General features: G+C 41.2%; 1 protein-coding gene across 3 annotated transcripts in view; it reads right to left on the bottom strand.

The window, feature by feature from the left end:
• Window positions 1-16210, bottom strand: part of MICU1 (mitochondrial calcium uptake 1) — a 269066-nt gene that overhangs the window by 37688 nt on the left and 215168 nt on the right. For all 3 annotated transcript variants that reach the window (XM_063102252.1, XM_063102253.1, XM_063102254.1), the window contains one exon: window positions 1748-1856. In XM_063102252.1, coding sequence (XP_062958322.1) covers window positions 1748-1856 — 109 coding nt within the window. The remainder of the gene's footprint in view (window positions 1-1747; window positions 1857-16210) is intronic.

The raw sequence follows: 16210 nt of genomic DNA, 5'->3' as shown, positions 1-16210 counted from the left end.
TCTCTCTCTCTCTCGCTTCCTCTTGCCATGTGATCTGCTTGTACCTGCCGGCTGCCTGCCATTTTCCTGCCATGAGTAGAAGCAGCCTGAGGCCCACACCAGATGCAGCTGTCCCAGACTCCTAAGCCAAATAAATCTCTGTTCTTATAAATTACCTAGTCTTAGGTATTCTGTTACAGCAACACAAAACAGACTAATACAGTGTCCATCAACAGAAGACTGGACAAACAAACTGTGGTGTATTCATACAATGGAATACAACATTGTAAAAAAGGATTAAACTACTGATACGCACAACAACATAGATGGATTTCAAAAACATTACGTTGAGAGAAACCTTAGAAGGAGTGTACATTGTTTAATTCCATTTGCATGAAGTTCAAGAACAAGCAAAATTAATCCATGGTGGAAAAATACACAGAATCAAGGTTGCCTCTTGGTGAGTGGGGGCAGAAACTGACTGTGAAGGGACTTTAAACAAATATTCAACTTTAGGTAATATTCATGCTGAAGTATTTAAGACTGAAGTACACTTATGTCTGCAGCTTACTTTGAACACATCAAGAAATAATGATTGATGAATAGAGGGATGAAAATATGCATAGATGTATGATCAAGCAAACAGCAAAATGTTAATTGAGCTGGATATATAGATATTTTTTTTTTTTTTTTTTTTCCGGTGACCGGCGCTCAGCCAGGGAGTGCACCGATCATCCTTATATAGGATCTGAACCCGCGGCGGCGGGAGCGTCGCCGCGCTGCTAGCGCAGCACGCTACCGAGTGCGCCACGGGCTCAGCCCTGGATATATAGATATTATTTAAATAATTATTTAAACTATTCTGAATGTTTGAAAATTTTCATAATAAAATGTTGCGGGAGAAAACAACTGTTTTCTTTTTTTTTTTTCCTTTTTTTTCACAACTCTATTTTCAATTCCTCCGCTTTCTTACATTGCCTGTACAAACTGTAACTGAATTTATATAAAGTAAGCCAACAGGGGGTGCTATTCTCAGTCAGTCATGATTTTATCTTTCTTGGGCAGCTGGCTGGTAAGGGGATCTGAACTATTGACCTTGGTGTTATAAGCTCTATGCTCTACTGAGGGAAAAAACGGCCAGCCCCCACCAAAAAACATAACAAAACAAAACAAAACAAAAAAACCCCCCAAAATTTAAGAAATAAACCAAACCATTCCTTCTTATCAAAGACATAAACTTAATTGCATAGTGATTTTAGCTTCACATTATATATGTCATGATTCTGGCTCCGATGAGTGTTCAGCAGTTTCATGCGCTATGCCTTGGCTTAGATGTCTATTTCCAAGGCTAATCATTTAAAGATGGGCATCTGCCCTGACTACAGCCTTTAGCACAAAAAAATACATTTGCTGAGCTTGGCATCTCAGGGTGAAATGCAAGGCTCATAAATGTCAACAAAACAAAGCAAATCAAGAAACAATGCTGAGAATTTACATTTTACTGTTAAGGAGGGGCAGAAACCTAACAGATTACAGATTCAACATTTATACCTTCAAGAAAAAACTTACAAGGGCCAGCCCATGGCTCACTTGGGAGAGTGTGGTGCTGATAACACCAAGGCCGTGGGTTTGAATCCTATATAGGGATGGCTGGTTAGCTCAATGGCTGAGCGTGGTGCTGACAACACCAAGTCAAGGGTTAAGATCCCCTTACTGGTCATCTTTAAAAAAAAAAAAAAGAAAAGAAAAAACTTACAGGTTTAATTACCTTTATCAAGAGATGCTCCAGCCATATGGTAAAAGCTCAATGCAGTGTCCACATCATTAATATTCTTTAAGAAAGTAAAGAAGTTCTCCACCTCCTGAAATGTCAGACCCTGAAAGAGGAGAGACATCAAGGTGAGACAGGACCTGTAACAAAAAGCAACACAAAATGCAGAAAACTAGGCAGTTATTCATGTCTATAAATCAGAAATTTACGCTCATGTCTAGAACGGAGACTGAATAAATTAGTCAAGGAATGTCAAATTTGTACACAAAAGAGGAACAAAACTCTAGAATTTTACCCTGAGAAAGGTAAACTGGCTAATTACTTTCCCCTCGTGTAAAATCTGACAGAAAGCTGCTTACAGTGATGGCTGGATATCTATAACGAAAATATTTCTAACTGTGCTCTCCAATTAATTACACTATCTATTATGACACTTCTTAAATAGGCTGTAGCCACTTGATCTGTTATACATCTTAAGAAGGATGAGTCAGGACTTCCATTTTAATAGTTTGCTCACAGTCCAGCTAAGCTTTTAGAGGCTTAAGCTAATTAAAGAATCACCAAAGTCAGTGATATTCAGGAAAAGGGTTTCAGTATTTAGCAAGCACTGAGGAAGCTGTTCATCATTTCAATTTAAAAGCTACTAATGAAGTAATTTGCCACTTAACTTTAACCTGATGAAATTTTGTGAATGAAGAAATCCTTTTCAAAAGCTGTTCAAAGATTTGCTAACCTCTAATTCTACTTTCTAGGATGGCTCAAGAGAAAGTAGTTGTGTAAACAGGGGCTACCGGGATTCCTTTACAGGGAGGAAGATTTGTCCTATTTGTCTTTTCCCCACTTCTCAAACATCATGCTGTGATGCAAATGAATACAGTTTCTAAGAAGTGAAGATACTGGAGTATGTCCTAGACCTGAGGTTAATGCCTTTTAATGAGGCATCAGGTTTAATGGATTGCATATGTCGACTTGCTTCTACTGAGTGCTGCTCTTCTTCCAATTTCCATTTCTCCCAACTACAGAGCCTAGGAACCCACATCAGGAATTCAGTATAAGGAAACCTAATACAGACAATCTATAGTTCTTTCCTGGTACTTTCCAAACTGGGTTAATTGTATCTTTCTTATCTTGTCAATCAAACTGAGAGCTAAAATACTATTTGTATGATTATGTCACATAATCTCTTATTATTTTTTCCCTTAGAATCGTAGAACTTAAAAATCTTTTTCTTCTGGAATATGATCACCATATATCTACATAGAAAGGTGCATGAAATATAAATGTATAACCTGACAAACTGCTGAAAATGAACAACCATAGAACCTTCATTCAGGTCCAGGAACAGATGGAATATTATCAGTATCCAGAAGTCCCCTTCCCTCTCCCCAAAATGCCATTTCCCAATCATAAGTCCCCTCCCACTCCTACCCACAGTGATAATCACTATCAGGGGTTTCATTTCCCCTTGCTTATTTTTTTTTAAATAGCATTACTACCTATTTTTGCCCCCTTAAACAGTAACTAGTTTAATTTAGTCTGTTTTTGAACTTTATAAATGGAATCATGCAGTATGTATTCTGCAACATACAGCTTCTCTCTTTAAGATTTGTTCATGTTTTTGTGTATATCTGTAGTTCATTTTTATTGTTATGAAGTATTCCATTATGTGACCATATGATAATTTGCTTATCCATTCTATTTGTGCTACGTTTTTTGGCAATTACTAACAGTGCTGCATTTGTATTTAAGCATTCATTCAAACATTTATGGAGTACCTACTATGCATACCAACCACCATAATTTTTAACAGTGAACTGGAAGGCCTACATTACATACTATTTCCCTAATTTTTTAAAAGTTTATTTATTTATTAATATATATATATATATATTTTACATTCTATGATGTTGTTGTGGAGCAGCTAGGTGGGAGGGGGTGAGGGGAAAGGGAAGGAAATAAGGTGAGAGAAGGAGGAAGGAGGAGGGGCAGTGTTGAGGCCTGTGGCACCCCCCTCATTCCTGCATGGGAGACCAGGAGGCTTCCAGCAGTGGCCTTGGTCATTGCTGAGCTGGGTGCAGATGTTAGAGGGGTGTGACTGAAGCCCTCACCCCCACCACTGCCCCAGCCTGGGAGCTCAGGACGCTTCCTGTGGCAGCTCAGTGATCGTTGCTGGACTGGTTGCAGGTGTTGGGGGGGGGCGTGGCTGAGGCCCCCAGCCCCCCCACTGCCAAAGCTCAGAAGAGCTCGGGGCACTTCCTGCAGCGGCTTGGTGGGCGTCACTGGCTGGTTGTGGGTGTCAATGGGGCATGGCTGAGGCCCTCGGTCCCCCACCCTCTGGACTGGTTGCAGGTGTTAGATGGCTCAGGCCCCTCGCCCTCCCCCCTCCCTGGCTTAGTAGCTATAGCGAAAGTGAAGATAAATGGTCAGGGTCCCTCAGATGTTCTTGCCCAGGTGTTCCTTGATTATTGCCTAACATAATTGTGCATGTGAGCCCAGGTGTTCTTTGGTTGTCTGACTCCACCCAGGTATTCCTGGGTTATCGGACTTAACTATAAAGGACGAATGGCTCTGATCCACAGTGCCCCTGCCCCCAGTATGCTCCTGTGGGGGCCACATGGAGGCCACAACTACTGCTGCTGGAGGCTGTTGCTGCTGGAGGCTGCTGTAAGCTGCTGCTGCTGCTGAGGAAGCTGAGGACTGAGCTCGCGTTAGACAACTCTACCAATGGCTCCTGGGATCTTTCCCAATTACTTAGCTCATGACCTGCATGTGAGGGGTCTGGTGACCCAGTGGGGCACGTGAGGGGTCTGTACTCAGTCTGTACAATGGATGAAGGGTCTGTGAGCCCTAGCCTGACAGTAGCCCAGGGGACTTCTGGTCCTTCTAGGTTTTATAGGTGTTCTTTGGTGATATGAGACTTTTACTAGTTAATATCAAGCTTTGTCTCTGGTCTGTGGGTATTTTGTTTTTTCTTTCAGTTCTGTGTTGGATTATTTGCTGTTAACTACCACTCAAACTCTTCACTGGAAGTAATTTGTTGCCCTTTGCTTATTTCTAAAATGGGAGAATTCCTGTAGGGACCAGTACTTGCACTCTGCCGTTGAGCTAAATTTTTTTTGCTTTGCTGCTGATTCCCTGGGGAGGGCTTTTTGTGCAGCTCAGGTTTTAATGGTTAACTTTATGGGCACTTCTGGGTCTTGTGAGATCCGGTACACCTGGGTTGTGTAGAAACTCCAGACTGGGCCTGAGTCTTTTCAGCAAACTGCACCCTCTGCAGTTCTATATTCCTGACCAGTCTCCACTGAGTGGTCCTGTGCTGACTGGGGGACAGATCAGCAGTCCTTGCTGTGTCCAAGTGTTCTCCTGGTGGGCCTATTTCCCCCACCACCTGTGCTCCAAACACTTCCCATGGGATGGGTCATGCACTGGTCCCTTATGATGACTCACCAAACTCTGAGTGGCTCCTTTTTTCAGTTGTTGTGGCTCCTTGCTCCTATGTGGGTCCACAGGAACCCTATTAGTGGTCTTGCTGGCCTGAGGGCCACCAAAGCCCTCTTCTCTTCTGCCAACTCCAAGCAACTTCATCCAAAGGGCACAACCCCAAGCTTTTGCCAGCTCCTGCTCTGTGCACTCACCAGCTCTAACCTTGAAGTGGCCGGGGCTTGAAATGGTCAGATCAGTTCTTTCTTTCTCTCATTGTGGCTACTCCTGCCTTCATGCACTTCATAGGTCTCTCCTCATCTTCCCCTGATCTCTAGCAGCACCAGCTTGGCTGTCATTGCTTTTTAATAGTTGTAAATTGGTTGATTTGTGGTAGAGAGTGATACTGGGGATTGTCTATTCTGCCATCTTGTCTGAAAGCCACTTATTCCCTAATTTGAAGTCATTCTCTTGACCTTGACTTAGAGCACCCAGAGATAAGGCTCATTCCTTATATGGATGCCAGAGTATGCTATTCAATGTAAGCACTAGGCTAGAATCAACCTTACAGACAAGAATCCCACTGGATTAGAAGTACAGGTTCTATATCATCACTGCTTGTGGGTTATACATCTTCCTTTCCACCTCCACCAAAAGACATGCAAAGGAGGAAGCAACTCAAGTGTCCATCAATGGATAAGTGGATAAACAAAATGCAGTATATACATAAAATAGAGTATTATTTAGCCTTTAAAAGGAATAAAATTCCGACACAAGCTGCCACATGGATGGACCTTGAAGACATTATGCCAAGTGAAATAAGCCAGCCACAAAAGGACAATACTGTGTGGTTACCCTTGCAGGAGGTACCTAGAGTAGTCAAATTCATAGACACAGAAAACAGAAGGGTGGTTTCCAGGGGTTGGGAGAGTAGGAATTAGGAGTTATTGTTTAATGGGTAAGGAGTTCCGATTTGGGAAGACGAACAAAGTTCTGGAGGTGGATGGTAGTGACGGCTGCACAACAATGTGAATGTACTTAATGCCACTGAACTGTACACTTAAAAATGGTTAAAATGGCATATGATCCAGCAATTCCAATGCTGGGTACATACCCAAAGGATTGGAAATCATCATGTCGACGGGATACCTGCACTCCCATGTTTACTGCAGTTCTATTTACAATAGCCAAGAGTTGGAACCAATCTAAACGCCTATCATTGGATGACTGGATAAGGAAAATGTGGTATATATACACAATGGAAAACTATTCTGCCATAAAAAGAATGAAATACTGCCATTCACAGCAACATGGATGAACTTTAAGAAAATTACGTTAAATGAAATAAACCAGGCACAGAAAGAGAAATACTGCATGTCCTCACTCATAAGTGGGAACTAAAAAAATAAACAAATAAATAAAATAAATTTAAAAAAAGAAGAAAGATACAACAATCACAATAATACATTGAACTTTCAAAAGGAGAGAACAGAACTGAGGTAATGAGAGGTGGGAAATGGGAGAGGGAGAGGGTAAGGGAGGATCTTGTAAAGGGCCATGAAAATCTATTACATTGCATAATGTTGAATATACTAATTATTCTGATTTGAGCATCACATATTGCACATAGGTACTGAGATTCAACTCTGTACCCCACGGATATGTACAATCAACTATGTTTCAATAACAAAGAGAAAAAAGAAAAAAAAATGAGAAAGACAAGGAGAAAAATAAAATTGTTAAAATGGTAAATCCTATGTTATGTATATTTCACCACACACACATACCATGCTAAAGTTTTTATTTTTCTATAAAGGTATAGTTTCCTGTAGAGGGTGGAGAGATATGGGACTAAGTTATTGGAAGGGTTTTTGAGGCTAAAAGGTTTAAAATTCCTAAAAGAGAAAGGGCATGGTATAGGAAATGTTTCCCAATCTGGTAAACAACTTCTAATGTTTGTTAATTAATTTCTCGTGAAACATCAAATACTATATAGCTCAAGACCAGAGGGCTTATGCTGAGAATTATTTGAGGACACACACACAAGAAAACAATCTGAACTGGGTAGCTATTCATTTGATGATTTAGAAAAACAGTGGAATACAAAGCACATTATGTCACTACTAAATTTAAATACATAACACTTTGCCTTTATTACATAGATAAATGAAAAAATATTTTTTGAGCACTTACTGATCACTCAGCACTATGCCAAGAACAGTGAGGGAAATAACAGTGCATTGGACATGGGCCTTGACTTTATGGAGCTTACAATTTATTTTTTATAATTTATTTTATTTATTGAATCAAAATCGATTATACATATTTTTGGGGTTGAACATTGAAATATGTTGATTAAATCAATATTACTAGCATATATATTGTTACAAATCGTAATTATTCTTTATGCCCCTTTTCCAATTTCTCCCCTTCCCCCATTCCCTCCCTCTCCCCCCTCTAATTACCCTAGATTTCTTTTCTCCTTCGAAAGAATAATGGTTACTCTGTTAATTTGTTGCTTAGATGATCTGTCCAATGCTGAGAGATGTGATCGGGTCCCCCAATATTATCATAGAGCAGATGCTTCTTCTGCCACTCTGAAATGGGTTTTGTGGAAAGAGACATCCTCTTCTTTGTCTCTGCTGGTGACTCTCCTTGTGTCAATGCACTCCAGTGGTTGGCGGACCATCTGCGTGGTGGCTGGGGCATCTAGCTGCTTTTGCAGCAGCCATGGTTATTGTGGTAGCTGTGGTGGGCCACCCACATGGAGGTGCTGTTTTTGGTATGCTCCTTGGCACTGGTGGTGTGCCTGGTTGTGGGGTATGTTTGGTCCCCTTCTCCAAGCCCCAGGTCTCTGGGTGGGCCCCAAGGCACTGGCGCCATGTGCCTAGTTGTGGGAGGAGGGTCCGGTCTCCTTCTCCATGCCTCGGGTACCCAGGTGGGCCCCAAGGTGCTGTAGTCTTGTGCCTGGTATGGGAGGAGGGTCTAGTCCCTGGCTCTATACCTCAGGTCACTGGGTGGGACCTGAGGGCTTGGTGTACCTGGTTGTGGAAGAGAGGGCCAGTCCCCTTCTGCATGCCTCTGGGCTGGGTGGGCCCCGAGGTGCTGGCACAGTATCCCTGGTTGTGGGAGAGAGGTCCAGTCCCCTTCTCCATGCCTCGGGTCCCTGGGTGGGCCCCGAGGTACTAGTGTGGTGCGCCTTTTTGTGGGAGGAGGGTTCGGTTCCTGGCTCCATGCCTCAGGTCACTGGGTGGGACCCAGGGTGCTGGCTTGGTGTGCCTGGTTGTGGGAGAGAGGTCCAGACCCCTTCTCCATGCCTAGGGTCCCCGAGCGGGCCCTGAAGCACTGGCGTGATGTGCCTGGTTGTAGGAGAGAGGACCATTCCCCCTCTCCTTGCCCCGGGTCCCTGGGCGGGCTCCAAGTTGCTGGCATGTTGTGCCTGGTGTGGGAGAGAGGTCTGGTCCCCGACTCCATACCCCAGGTCCCTGGGTGGGCCCCAAGGTGCTGGTTCAGTGTGCTTGGTTGTGGGAGAGAGATCCAGTCTCCTTCTCCATGCCCTGGGTCCCTGGGCAGGCCCCAAGGTGCTAGTGTGGTGTGCCTGGTTGTGGGAGAGAGGTCCAGTCCCCTTCTCCATGCCTCAGGTCCCTGGTTGGGCCCTGAAGCACTGGCTCAGTGTGCCTGGTTGTGGGAGAGAGGTCCATTCCCCTTCTATGGAGCTTACAATTTAGATAAGCCTCCTTAAAAAAAAGATGATGCCAGGCACAAAATTCTTATTTTCTTGGTAATTACTTAGTAAAAAATCCAGAGGTCTATTAGAATAAAACTAGAGTAAGACTAACATGAACTTTGTGGATAGTAAAATGGAAAGTGAAAGGATATGTTTATTACAGGTTGAATTGTTCAGACCAGAAAGCAAGAGCTTATGCACAATCTATTGGCAGGTGACTTGAACTGCAGATGTAGTAGTCAAAAGAAAATATCCTTTTCTTAGGCTTGGTATCAAAGGGATATTCTTGACATACTATGGTGAAGTGCAAGATAGAGGAGTTATCTTATCATATCGATATAGGAGGTACTCAGTTTCCCTGGGCTTGGGTTTCAGGACACACCTCTGAATTTCCAGCCACTCCCTGAGGTTTCTGGCCCCCTCCTCTGGGCTCTCCCCTGGAGGAAAGTTACTGTTAACAGTTAGACCTATTTTCAGCATAGGGAAAATGAGATCACAAGGGCTGGCTTATGCAATTCCAGTGGCTGGGCATGCTCCATAGACAGCACAGAATATTCCCAAATATGCCTGGTGCATTTGATAGGGTCTGACCAATGAACATGCTCCAGCAAGAGACCAACTGAGCATGTGCAAGACTAAATGTTACATAACTGGGAACCACCCACTTAGTTGAATATTCATTAGATTTAGCAACTATAAAAGCTGAATCCCAGCTGAAGGTGGGGTTGTTGCTCGCTTTCCTGGAGGCAACCCGCACTTTGCTAGCTGAGGTGTGTATACATTACTTTGCATCTAACTTAACTTTCAAGCAGGCAGGCTCATTCTCTTGAGTCAGCTTGCACTCTGTACTGAACTTTACCTATGTTTTTCTTGCTTTTATGTTAGACTTGGTGTCTGTATTGAACTTACTTTTGTGTTAAATTTGGTGTGGGCACTGCTCAGTCTCTGGAGATATGCTGTACTCTCTCCATGGAACCTGTATTTCTTATCTATTTTATTAAGCTTGTTCTCGCTGTCTCTTGTGACTCTGCTCTTGAATTCTTCCCTGTGGTGTAGTCATGAACCTGGTAAGAGGACTGGGCAGGTTGAGGCTGACTATCGGCCTGGACCCTACCTCTGACATCATGATGACCAACTGTACAACAAACTGCTTATCTATATACTTTTGGAAAGATGGACTTACATAAAACTGGGCTCTAAGTGACTGAAAAGAGAAAATATGATTTACAGTAGTTTTTGGACAGTAGAGACACTTCTCTAGGTTGTTTAAAAATGAATTTAACATTAGGAAGTTGTCAAGCAGGCAAATAGAATTAATTGTCTTTCAAAACTAAAAGCAGTTAATAAAACTTTTAGAAGAAAACATAGGAGGAAAATCTTCATGACCTTGAGTGAGGCAAGAGTTCTTAGGTATGACACCCAAAGTACAATCCATAAAAGAAAAAAACTGATAAATTAGACTTTATCAAAAATTTAAAAACTTTGCGCTTCAAAACAGAGAAAATAGACAAATCACAATTCAAATGTCCATTAACTGGTGAATGAATAAACAAAAGGTTTATTCATTCACCAAAAACAGTGGAATACTACTTACTATTCAGCAATAAACGGTAACAAGCTAGTAATATAAGCATTAACTGGATAAACCTTAAAAACATTACGCTAAGTAACAGATGCCAGATACAAAATACTACATTATTATTTTATCACATTTATATGAAATGTCTGGAAAAGGCAAATCTATATAGACAGAAAGCTAATTTACGGTTGCCTTAGGCTAGGGCGGAAATGGGTCTTGACTGAAAACTAGAGGGATTTTTTTTTTATGGTGATGAAAATGTTCTAAATCTGGATGGCATAACTATAAATTTACTAAAACTCACTGAATTGTACACTTAAAATGAGTGACTTTTTGGTATATAAATTATACCTCAATAAAGTTGTTTTTTAAAAAAAGCAATTATGGGCCGGCCCGTGGCTCACTCGGGAGAGTGTGGTGCTGATAACACCAAGGCCACGGGGTTTGGATCCTATATAGGGATGGCCGATTCGCTCACTGGCTGAGCGTGGTGCTGACAACACCAAGCCAAGGGTTAAAATCCCCTTACTGGTCATCTTTAAAAAAAAAAAAAGCAGTTAGAATAAATGAGAAAAGGGGTAAGGAAAATTTGGCTCCCTCTGGAGTTAGCTATAAAGCCAGGTATCTAGTGCTGACAGGCCATGGATGAGTGCAAACACACTGTAATGGATGATTCCCTTGCCCTGTCTTTTAATCAGTTATGGCAAATCCATCTGCCGGGAATTAATCCAATCGCCCAAGTTCCCTCTATGGCCCACTGAAAAGATAAAATAGTCTCCTTCCTCCTCCCTTACGTGCCATGCCTCTCATCAATCTTATCATCTATCCTCTGCTCGGTCTCCTGCTTTTTTTTTTTTTTTTTTTTTTATTAATTTTAACTAATATTTTTACACCAGGTAATATATGAATATAGTATAAAATGTTACACAAGATGCATCTTTCTCAATCCTGTCCTCCAGTCTCCCACCCTACGTGTGGTCACTGTTACAATTTCTTGAGTACCTTTTCAGAGGTATTACTATACCCATCCTGCTCTAATAAAACATCTTCCTACTGCAAACCCTAGACTTCACTTTAACTACTGCCTGGCAGTGGAGGAAATTATACCATTTCTGTTGCTTAGATTTCTACAAGTATCTAATCTTCCTGAAATATAATTTTCTCCATAGCTTCATCCTTCCTGCTCAACAAATGTCAGTGATTTCCCACTATCAACTGGATAAACCCCCAAACTTCTTAGCCTAGAATTTAAGCTCCTCCACCATCTGCTTCCATAATTACTTTTCTAGTTATCTCCGTAAGAACTGTAGGCTGAACTCTGGCAACTCTGGTTTCCTGTTTCCCCGAAATCTTGCACTTATTCAAATGATGGTGAAAAAGGAGTAGCAACAAACAGATCATCAGTCAGAAGATTATGGACTCTGGAATAAGACAGTCCTGGCTTTGAATCCTGGTGTCACTTCTTAAGACAGTGTGTGATCTCAGGTAAATAACAAAGGCTCAGAAGAGTATTTTTCATCTGAAAAATGAGGATTCTATCTACCAAGCAAACTTGTGATAATTGAGAAGATACATAAAATGTCTAGTATGTAGGAGGTATTCAGTAAGTGGTAAGCAGAAGTCCGTAGCAAGCTCATTACTACAGAACTAGTGGTAATGAATTTATTCTATAAGCTCTGAAATAGACTCTCTTCTCTGGTTTGTGTAGGACCCTCAGAGATAGGAAACAGGGGAAAGGTTGAGGTATATGAAACTCATTGTGTGGTAAAAAAAAAAAAAAAAAGGGGGAAATTAATAAAATTAACTCTCTTAATAGTAATTCACAGCTTAGTAATCCTTTGGGGAAAGTACAGGTTTCAAAGCTAAAAAGTAAAAAAAAAGAAAGAAAAAGCTAATTAGTAAAGTAGATTTCCAGTCTTTTTAGTTTTATGGCCACACCTCATGCGCTATACTATAGTGACTTTGGTGGGCACCTAATAACTGGAGTTACTGAGAGTTTTTCAAGGGGTATGCTAGCAGTGTTTCTAGAATCTGATATTCCACGGATGAGTAATGTAGTTCAACTCTCAAATATCTGAGAATAAGTGAATAAGGAGAGCTCACATGTATATTGTCCACAGATACTATGAAAAATTATCTAATAGTTTTATTAGAACCGTTTGATAAGTACTAACCTTGTTTAATGGCTAGTAGCAGTATTAGTAAGCAATGATACACACAGAAAGCTGTTGGGGACAGGGCTATGAAACACTTAGCAAAAGCAAATACCTTTATAACCTCTGCTTATCAAAATCCCACTCTGCTTAAGGCCAAGTTCAAACTGTACCTCCTCCAAGAAATCTTACTCAGTCTCTCCAGTTGGCTCTAATCTTCCTCATCAGTACTCTGAAAAGATTTCATACCTTTATTAGAGTACTTAACACACCGATCATTGCATTTGACAAACATGTGCCTATGAGACACTGTATGGAGAACATGCGAAGATGAGTAAGACACTGCTCTCAAGCGGCTCAAAGTTTTGATTGAGTTTCCTTGTATTGTATTATATTTATTTGGGTAATATCTATTTCCCTCCACTAAGAATGCTAAACTCTATGAGGGCAGAGACATTGCTTTGCTCACTACTATATTCCCAATATTTAGAAGAGTACTTGGCACATAGTAAGTGCTCAGTAAATATTTAATATGAATGTGTATATGAAATTATATAGTTCTTTGCATACATATTTTTCTCTTACTTGACTATTATAAACAATATATATTTCTTAAGGATAACGGATGGTCTTTATCTTTTATCTTTCTCACAGCACCTGACTTAGTGTCTCTCACATGATAATGTCTGCCATTAAATTGATCTGTCATCCTTAACCCTATAAATTTTTATTATTAAATTTATTTTTATTGAAGCATAATTAATTATACATCTTTTTGGGGTTCAATGTTGACTACTATCACCTGTGTACAACATGTTGATCAAGTTAATATTACTAGCATATTCATTATTACAGGTCGTACTTACTAAAAAACAATCATACTTATTCTTTATGCCCCTTATGCAGTCTCTCCCCATCCCTGTTTCCCTCCCCCTCTTCCACCTCTAATAACCCTAGATTTGTTCTCTCCTTCGGAAAAATTAATGGTTACTGTGTTGATTTGTTGCCTAGATGATCTGTCCAGTGCTGAGAGAGGGGTGTTCAGGTCCCCCACTATTATCATAGAGCAGATGCTTCTTCTATTACTCTGGAGTGGGCTTTGTGGAGAGAGACATCCTCTTCTTTTTTTTGGTCTCCATTGGTGATTATCCTTGTTTCAATGCAGTCAAGTGGCTGGTGGCCACCTGCACGGTGGCTGTGGCTACTATTGTGGTGGCTGTGGTGGGCACCCGTGTGGAAGTGGTGTTTTTGACATGCTCCTTGCCTGGTTGAGGGTAGTGGTAGTGGCCCTTGGCTCCATACCTCAGGACCCCAGGCAGGCCCCATGGCAGTGGCGGCGTGCCTCGTTGTGGGGACTATAAATTGCTAAAGCTTGTGATTCTATACTCATAAATACAGAGGATCGCCACTGTGAATCACATTTATGAAGTCTCAGAAAACTCTTTGTTAAATAAAAACATGGTGGTTGCTCATAGCATCAGTGGAGTAATTTTCCTCAAGTCTGGTAGTTTCCCCAATTCTTTAGGCTATAAAACAGCTAGAGACACTGATGGAGCATGGCATCTCCAGCGCAGTGGCTCACAAGCCTAGCTGCACATTAGAATCACCTAGGGAACTTTTAAGAAACTCTGATGCCTGGACCCACCCACTAAGCTTCTGATTTAATTGGTTTGAAAAGGGCCCCCAACAATCACATTTCTTAAAAATCTCCAAGCTGAGAAGCATTGCTTTAGAGGAAGAGTCTGGTTAGGAGAAATAGCACTTTGCTATGGAAAGGACAAGATCTGGAATAGGAAACGTTGCATTTTAGTCCAGACTCTGGGTGGGTCATTAAATTCTCTTTCTCTGTCTCTGTATTCTCAAAGGCACAATGATATCTAACAAGGCTGTTAGAAAGACAGAGAAAAATGGCTGTGAAGCATTGCATAGTCATTAAGTTATATGCAAATATTTACTCAATACCACCACTAGGGCCTTCAATCTTTTAGTTCTGGTTTGATATCTTGATACAGAACCCCAGACAGAAAGTGATTAATGTAAGCCAAATAAAAACTTACATTTTCATGTTAATAAATCCAAAGTGGAATAAAAGAAGCAATTAAAAAGCAGATGGTGATTCCCCGTTACTGGGAAATGGTCCTAGAGAGACGGACTGGTTGGTAACCTTAGGAGAAAGGCCCTACATTGACTCTCATTCTAGTTAATAGCTTTGTTCACAAACTATTTAATCAACATGAGAGGACAATCAATCTTAATCTCTTTGATAAAGCAAACTAGAAATTCTGGGCCAGAAGTAATTCGGCACCCCAGATTTTCATCATCTGGCAAAATTTGTTCTTTCACTTCACAGCTCTTTTGCAAGGTCATCAGGTCCTAAATTAACTCCTGCCAAAGCCTAGACATTTCTCTAGGCTTACTCTATTCCTTCAAGGGAGATATCTCCACCACCCAATTTCCTGCTTTTAAATATAAATTCCTAATAATTTATAGAGTAAATAATATATAATAATGATATCATGATAGATAGTTAATTTAAAGTCAAATCAATGTCTGGATCAACTTTTAAAAATAAGTCAAGTCAAAAGAAAGGAGACTTTCCTAATGCAAACACTATGCTTCCAGCAAAGGGGCTAAAAAAATCCATCTAAACATATGCAATAAATTTTCTGAAATTATAATTTCCAACATATATGAGCTGGGTACTGAGTAGTGTAAAAGAGCTCTCTGGGAGAGAAATATTTTTCTCTGTCATTTTCCATTAATGATGAGTTTTTCCCCACAGCCAAGAGAACACCTGCTGTGGGAACAGGCTAGACTGAGTTCAGAGTAGCTGACATTTTCTATCAGAGCCTAGCCTGTCCTCAGTTGCAGTCCACAGCCTGGTTCAGAGGCCCTTTCAGCTTTTTAATATCTAAGACAAGGAGGAAAAAGTCTGGCTCATACAAAATGCTTTCCACCAACTAGGCACAATGCTATTCATGCAGGATTTCTTTTTTTTTTTTTTTTTTTTTTTTTTTTTGTCGTTTTTTCGTGACCGGCACTCAGCCAGTGAGTGCACCGGTCAGTCCTATATAGGATCCGAACCCGCGGCGGGAGCGTCGCCGCGCTGCCAGCGCAGCACTCTACCAAGTGCGCCACGGGCTCGGCCCTCATGCAGGATTTCTTAGACAAAGACTTAGTAAGAAAACTAGGACAAATACTAGCAATGCTATTTCTTATTTTCAGTCTTTAAAGCTAGAAAGGTCCTTATAGCAAGCATCTAGGACAAGCCTCTCAATTCATGAGGCCAATAAGATTAAGTAATTTGTCTAATGACCATGGAAATCTCTGAGACAGCACTTGAACTCAAGTCTTCCAGCTTCACATCTACCACACCACACTACCTTGGCAATCTCTCATTGAAAATTTTCAGTGCAGGTCAGTTTTCTGGTCATGGCCAGATGGTAAACATTGTCCAGTGGGAAGGTATTGGGCTGGGAATGAGATGATCTGGGTTTTAGCCCTAGCACTGCAGTGTGTGTATGTGTGTGTATGGTCTCTACTTCAGTTTGTCCATCCTGCCAGCATCCCATCTGGGTGCT

Source organism: Cynocephalus volans, chromosome 7 (assembly GCF_027409185.1).
Source record: "Cynocephalus volans isolate mCynVol1 chromosome 7, mCynVol1.pri, whole genome shotgun sequence".
Classification (NCBI taxonomy): domain Eukaryota; kingdom Metazoa; phylum Chordata; class Mammalia; order Dermoptera; family Cynocephalidae; genus Cynocephalus; species Cynocephalus volans.
This window is presented reverse-complemented; position numbering and strand designations above follow the sequence as displayed.